Source organism: Trachymyrmex septentrionalis, unplaced genomic scaffold, assembly GCF_001594115.1.
Source record: "Trachymyrmex septentrionalis isolate Tsep2-gDNA-1 unplaced genomic scaffold, Tsep1.0 scaffold29, whole genome shotgun sequence".
Taxonomy (NCBI): domain Eukaryota; kingdom Metazoa; phylum Arthropoda; class Insecta; order Hymenoptera; family Formicidae; genus Trachymyrmex; species Trachymyrmex septentrionalis.
This window is the reverse complement of record NW_017305451.1, coordinates 3,373,510-3,380,579: the sequence shown is the minus strand read 5'-3', so window position 1 is coordinate 3,380,579 and position 7,070 is coordinate 3,373,510. Positions and strand designations below refer to the sequence as shown.

General features: G+C 33.3%; 2 protein-coding genes across 3 annotated transcripts in view; one reads left to right on the top strand and one right to left on the bottom strand.

The window, feature by feature from the left end:
* Positions 1 to 2,897, bottom strand: part of LOC108749488 (protein lin-9 homolog) — a 3,755-nt gene extending 858 nt beyond the window's left edge. The window contains exons 1-5 of one of the 2 annotated variants that reach the window (XM_018488248.1): positions 2,786 to 2,897; positions 1,634 to 1,967; positions 1,075 to 1,383; positions 499 to 916; positions 72 to 418 (exon numbers count right to left, since the gene is read on the bottom strand). In XM_018488248.1, coding sequence (XP_018343750.1) covers positions 72 to 418; positions 499 to 916; positions 1,075 to 1,383; positions 1,634 to 1,967; positions 2,786 to 2,858 — 1,481 coding nt within the window. In that variant the 5' untranslated portion in view covers positions 2,859 to 2,897. Of the gene's footprint in view, positions 1 to 71; positions 419 to 498; positions 917 to 1,074; positions 1,384 to 1,633; positions 1,968 to 2,206; positions 2,755 to 2,785 lie in introns of those variants that run through there. The other variant, XM_018488249.1, reaches the window with a different exon arrangement.
* Positions 2,898 to 3,770: 873 nt separating this feature from the next.
* Positions 3,771 to 7,070, top strand: part of LOC108749301 — a 5,262-nt gene continuing 1,962 nt past the window's right edge. The window contains exons 1-8 of the mRNA XM_018487901.1: positions 3,771 to 3,958; positions 4,719 to 4,954; positions 5,250 to 5,353; positions 5,540 to 5,698; positions 5,808 to 5,869; positions 5,953 to 6,138; positions 6,265 to 6,398; positions 6,546 to 6,650. Of these exons, the coding sequence (XP_018343403.1) occupies positions 3,771 to 3,958; positions 4,719 to 4,954; positions 5,250 to 5,353; positions 5,540 to 5,698; positions 5,808 to 5,869; positions 5,953 to 6,138; positions 6,265 to 6,398; positions 6,546 to 6,650 (1,174 nt within the window). The remainder of the gene's footprint in view (positions 3,959 to 4,718; positions 4,955 to 5,249; positions 5,354 to 5,539; positions 5,699 to 5,807; positions 5,870 to 5,952; positions 6,139 to 6,264; positions 6,399 to 6,545; positions 6,651 to 7,070) is intronic.

Genomic DNA, 7,070 nt, shown 5'->3' with positions numbered 1-7,070 from the left:
TTTTTCTATATATATATATATTAAAAATATATATAATTAACACAATTCTTTATGTATTTAACTAACCGTACCCTGCATATTTTTTTTCAAAATCGGGAGGAAGCGATTCACCTAAGGAACGTCTCTTCTCAGCTTCTCCGTTCATTTCTTTCAATTTCTTTACTTTATTCTTCTTGGTTGTTAATATCTTATTCACTTTGACCATAAGTTCAAGTAACTTGAGTGGAAAGCCATTCACTGTACCACCAGTATTCGTCTTTTTCGGAATGGAGACAGATGCGTTCGATATTAAAGGGTCATTGGTCAATCGCGGAGATAACTTCATCATGTATGGTGATGAAGGTGCATATTGCAAAGGCCGTGGTCTGAACTTCTGGGAGAATGATGTCAAGCTGATTGTCTCCGGTGGTTCATTCGACTAGTTGAAACAAATCATATATTAATATTATATATAAATATAAACGTAGACATTTTCCTCGGAGAGAACAAGAGACATACCAAAACTTCATAATCAGGGACACTATGCGTCCCAAGTCCAGCTCTCTCAAACGTAATTCTGTAAGTATTATTACTGGTATCAACAGCGTCGATGCTTCCAGTGAATAAACCATCCTGCGGTTTCCTTAATCTTGCTGTCACTTTCGTACCGATTACTAATTGCAATGGTATTTCAGGTGGCAGATCCTTGAAACTGCTTATATCTGCCGTCTTTCTCTGCTGTAACATACGTATTTTCTGCCTCTTCCTCTCTAGTTCACGTCTCTCCTCCTCGAAGAACGACTGCGAACATCTTCGCGGCTTGCCCATCATCCTTCTAATCTTGCACCATTCCACACGCGTGAGTTTGCGACTTTTCAATTGTGGAAACGATTCTTTCAAGCATATCATGAAGTCATTATCGCCCTCAAATAACACCCTATAAGAAAAAACATTATATGGAATATTAGGAAAATTAATATATCTCCAATATCATTATATAAAAATCTATATTATTAGTATTACTAATAAAATAATACTAAAAAATATAGATAAATATAGATAAAATAGAAATACAGTAATTATATTTATACATACTTATCTATATTGCTGTAAAACCATTCGTAACAGACCCATTTATGCGCCTTTGGTAGCTTTAACAAGTTTCTTAATCTCATGCCAATTTTCTGTCCTATTTTACGATCCGGCGATGTAAGTTGTGATAGTTTATCAGGCTCCTTCTCTTGCTTGATTGGAGTCATTATAGGAGTTGTTGGTTGCGATTGCGAAGATGAACTTGTACTTTTTGGTGTAGTCGATATCTTGGTCTGTCTCTTTACTGGTGACGGTCGCATCATCTTTTTGGGGGATTGTTTCGTGTCAACAGCCGAAGGATCCTTCTTGATTCTGTAAACATTATTATACATCAATGAATTCGAAAAAAAAATCGTTTAATTCAGGATTGTCACAAAATTGAAAATAAGGGATATAGGGAAATTTAAACGGTCAAGGAAATCAAGAAAAAGTCAAGGAATTTTGCAGTTTCTTGAAAAATTAAAATTCCTGGCTTTAAAGAAATTTAGTGCTGCAATTATCGTTTTTCTACCTGTCTGATTAATTATATTTTTTATTTTTAATCATAAAAAAAGTAATTCACCTGTGGTGTGGATGATTGATCAAGATGTCATCATAGAACAACTTGTTCTTTTTCCTAATTCTCGCTGGCATCCCTCTACGATTCAATACCTGTACCGGTTGTGTAGGTGGATTGGGTTTGGAAGGTGGCTGAGTGCCTACCCTTTGCAGACCTAAAGCTGCAGGTCCTAGCTCTGGTATCGGTTCTGACTCCTCTGTATCCATTTGCTGATCCGAGTGATTCAAATTATGCTGCTCATCCATATCCATCGTATCATCTTCAATCTCAGTTTTGATTTCATCAATGGATGGATATCCACCATTTTTTATGGAAAGTAATGCTTCTGCAGATTCACCTAAATAAATTTGTTTAAAATCATTACATGCACATGCGATATTAAATGGAGAAATAATTTTTTCTGATATAAAATGCATGTCACATGTCATGATTTGCAAATAAACTTATCTTACTTAAGTAAGAATTGTTTCAATAATTACATATTATCGGTAAAGATTGACAATATTATATCTAAGAGTTATATAAATTAATATCACGCCAAAGAACAAAATTGAGAAATTAAAAAAAAACATATACCTAAGCTGAGACTGCATAACAATAATCAACGTATTCGCGACAAAATATAAAAGCGAGAATCCAATTACGGGCGACGAGGAAACGTATATAATCATCCCTTCAGTCTGAGGGTAAAATTCCGAGAGCGTCGAATTGGCGGTACGACAAATTCGCGAGGGAATATCGACCGTGCTTCATCAGCACAGCAGGAACGACATAACCAAACTCAGGAGGGGATGTTTGATAAACAGTCCGCGCGGGTGGTCGGACTCGCGGTGGCCGTCGCCGCAGGTCAACGCTGCGGATCGGCGCGACATACAGGCACTCCGCCGTCGGGCTCGGCCACGGGGTAACGTCGCACGCGGAATTCACAGCGGAATCCCGCTTGAATCGTGTGTTGGCGATTTTTGAAATTTTAAACCCGATCCGCACCCAATCACCGTTCGAACGGCGATTGCGGACGGCACGGGAGCGCTGGCAGCGGCGCGGTCCGCCGAACCGCTAAATCGGGAACGCGGATTCCGCGGCGTCGATCGTCGTGATCGCCCGCGGACACTCGCCCCGTTAATTTTCTCGAAAATAAACGCAAAGTTTACTCACTTTCAATCACGTCCGCCATGTTGACAATCAGTGATGCATCATGGGTACGTACTTCCGACTCTATCGGGTTCATCGGTCCGCCATCTCGTGTAGCCAGACCTGGTTGGCGATTGGCGCCGTCCCGGAAGTCACACGACACCTCGGCATAAGCGGGGTAAAGTACGCAAAAATCCGCGATTGCGATGAATTCTCGATCTCCAAAATATTCTGCGCGGTGATTAGTCGAACAACAATGCACTGCTTTCTCTCGAGATGTTCCGGTAGTGAAGGATTTATTTCTCAAATCAATAAATAATTATATACAAGCTTTTTTATTTTGGATAACGTATAATTAAGCGGTAGACTTTAGCGGCGAAAATAAGTTAACCTCTTCGTTTTTTAATACGATTTTTATTAAGCTTGCGCGAGGAGCTCTAGTTAAAAATTTGAACCTTGTGATTACTCTTTTTTGTTTAAAGTATCACTTAAATTAATACACCTTGTACAATCACTTCTATTAATAAACATCTGAATGTATAAGTAATTCCGTAATTCTTTGTAGCTGCATTAAGATGCAATTTTAATTAAAATAAAGAATTTGCATAATTAGATGTTTGAAAAGAAAAGGAGAAAAAAGAGAAAATAAGTGCAAAACATAAAAAGTTTAGCTACAATTAGTTTGCATCCATTTTCTCTTTTCTTTTCTGTTTTCAATGTCCAATTATGTACATACATGCTATATTTTAATTGAAATTGCATTGCAGCTACAAAGAACGGAATTATTTATACATTAAAATGTCCATTATTAAAAATAATTTTGTAAGTTCTGCACTTACTATGAAATAAGGTATATAGTTAGTCGTTGGAAAGAGAAAGAGAAGAGATGAAAAGTGCAGCTACATGCGCATTGGCATGCGCAGTTTCTTCGCAGTTTACTTCAAGTACTACGCTTTAATAGACGACGCTTCTTCGTTTGTATTTTAATTTTCTTGAATTTTTCAAAACTATGTACGTCGTTTGGATCATTATTGCGTCTGTAACAAGTAGAAATTGCGTGGCTACTGATGGTACGCTTGTAAACATTAATAAGTACTGCAGAGATAAAGACAGATTGATTACGTCTGAGGAGAATGACGAATATTTGCTCATCGCTGCTGAGAATAATACGAATATTATGCTAGCGTGTCGCTTTTGGTAAGAATTGTTAAAATACACAATTAGAACAAATAAAGTAATATGTCTATAAATTCACAAAAAAGCGATACCTTTCTGTTTATTACTTAAATTAACCTTCCGTCTACTATCTGGATTTTTAGCACAAGCGAAATTTTGCTTTCAAAAATTTCTCTTAAAATCTTCGAAATAAAGGAAGGTGGAATCCCAGTTCTCTTACTAATATTGCTATATATTTTTAAACAAATTCCGTTTTTTTTTCATTTTGCTCAAATTTCAATTTTTATTAAATATAGATTTTATTTGAGCTAAAAAACTATTTGGTGATGGATTAGAGATATTGACAAGTAATTCTTGAATTTTTTCGTATTCTTTAAAAGCCTAGAACAAAAAACTTGAGCAGAACAAAGAAAATCCATATTGCAGACAAAAAAATTAAAAATATGATTGCAGATGGAAGATTAAACAAGTTTAAAAGCGATTTTGATCAAACTCTTATTTAATTGGTCAATTTGTCAAATAATATGTGTAAGGGAAGAAAAATTAAATTAGTAACAATGAATTGTACAGTTATAAAATTTTATTTTAAGCACTTCTATCAATTGAATTCATTATCTATTAAATTAATGAAGTTTAAGTTACCTAATTTAAATTAAAGTTTTTTTTAATTAACTTAGTTAATTATTGTGATATTTTTTCGGAACATGAGAAATACGTTTTCCTAAAGAATAAATTTCTTGATAAATTATTGGGAATATTGGGATCTAAATTTTCGCAGAAGCAATGACCATGAGGAACCTCAACCAAAAATTTGGTATTATCAAGATCGTTATCAAGAAAATCCTGAAAAGGAAGTTGAGTTGGAAATGGATAATAACATTTCGTACAGTAGAATCTATACAATGCCGGATCTTTCTCTAGTCGTGAAAAGCTTCACAGTTATTGATGCTGGCATTTATCGATGTCATGGCAAAGAAGGACAAGAGGAAGAAAAAAAATATAATTATAGGATCGAACGTAAAATAATATGGCAATTGATATAATATTTTTGATTTTGTTGAAATATTACATTATGTTGAAAATATATTTCAACACTTAGCTTTACTTTTAATGACAAATTCTTACTAAAATTTTTTTTACTAATTATGATATTTTTCTTATTACATTAAATTCGAATTAAAATGTTAACTTCAATTATTCCGCCTTTATTATAATTTTTTTGATGTTTATTGTATATCCATATTTCATCAATATTTATATTAATATTTATCAGTTTTGAATATTAAAATTAATATTTAATTTTGTTGGATAGCACTTCTCAAAGATATTGGCGGAGAATTTTTAGAAGAAGGAAACATAACAGAATGGGGAAAGTATCAAGAAATATATTTATGGCCTGTCAATACGAAATTTGCGGTGAGTTAACAAACTCTTAGTTGATTATAAGAAAGATTACAAAATATACATTACATATGTCCTTTTATTTAAACAATGAATGGATAGAGAATTATTTTATTAATAATTTTTTTTAAGAATCGCGTTACGACAAGATTAACAATTTTTTAAGTTAACGTGATTTCAAAAAAAGGAATCTTCCGGCAGGTCTCGAAAATGACTGACTTAGCAGAAATTCGTGAAGAAGGGGTAATTCTTCAGGTAATATCCGAATGGGGTTCCTGGAGTCTATGCGGACAATGTATAAATAATCGCGGTATTAAAACCAGCAGGGGCTACTGTAGATTAAAGCGCGATATAAATTCGGTGAGTGCTATGTGTATTTTTAATCTTTACATAATCAAACATTAACAATTTTATAATCTTTTATCGTTATTTTATTAATTACTTTATTAATATCTATTTTTAGACGATGATAAAGAAAAATGATTCAATCATTATACATTTTTTCCGAGGATCTCCGATGCTACCTTGCAAGTAAATGTCTATAATTTCAAATTTCTAATAGCGATGTTTTATATGGTAACATAATGAATTTAAAAAACGCTGTACGTTCTCAGATCTGCCCTGCTTCAAAGTGAATTTCCCAGTATCAGTCGCATCGTACGATATTTGCCAGAATTTATTTTAACAGAATCTTGCAAAAGGTGTCCACGCGTAAAAAAAAGGAAAAAAGGCGAAATGTTTCGTTATGTCAAACGATACGTTCTCGCCGAAGGTGCATATCTCGCCGTAACTTGTCCGGAGTAATTTACTAAAAGATTTCTCGAGCGTATCTTTTACTAAATCCAGTTAATCCTTTTGCGCCTAATGAATATATTTCATATAATTAAACACAAAAATTGGAAACAGACGATATATTTTGAATGTAGATCGACTATAGAGACGCAAGTAATTTGGAAAAAGGATGCGCTTACTTTGAAGAAGGGAACGGCTCAGTCATTTCGCGAAAAAGATAGAGAAGCTCGAGTGATGATAGATACTTTCTCAACGCTTTATTTAAAAGGTAACTTAATAGTACACGAATATTGACTTTTTAAGTTTTATGTAAAAACACAGTTAGAAATATATTTGTTTATTTATTCAAACGCATGACAAGAATTTTATAGTTTTTATGTGTATTACTTCTAAACTACATATTTTTTCTCGACAGACGTATCCCAAGAAGAACAAGGTAATTATACCTGCTACGTAAATAACATTAATATGATGCGCATGAAGATCATCGTTGTATCTAAAACTCAGCTTTTGACTCAAGGTCAGTTAAAACTTGCACAATAAAAATACATATAATAAAACACATAAAATATAACAAAAATAAAAATTTTATTATTAAATTATAGTTAATTGTAAAATGATTAGTATACATCACAAGTATATCAATTTTTTTTTATAAATGTATAAATTTATTCGTTTGTTGTTTTCTATAGCATTCTTTCGGCATTTGGGCTACTTGGGATTTATAATTTTTTTTACTTCAATTTGTTATTGTGGGGGTATAATAGTAGTCTGTCGACAAAGAAACAAATTTCAGCCCCTGCCGCAAGATGATCCTTCGGAAGAGGAAGTTGAGTGATATCATGATCAAAATGTAAATTATTTTGACACTATAAATTGATAATAATAATTACATGTTATATGTTAGAGATAAGATTTTTATTTTATTGTTAATCTTTTC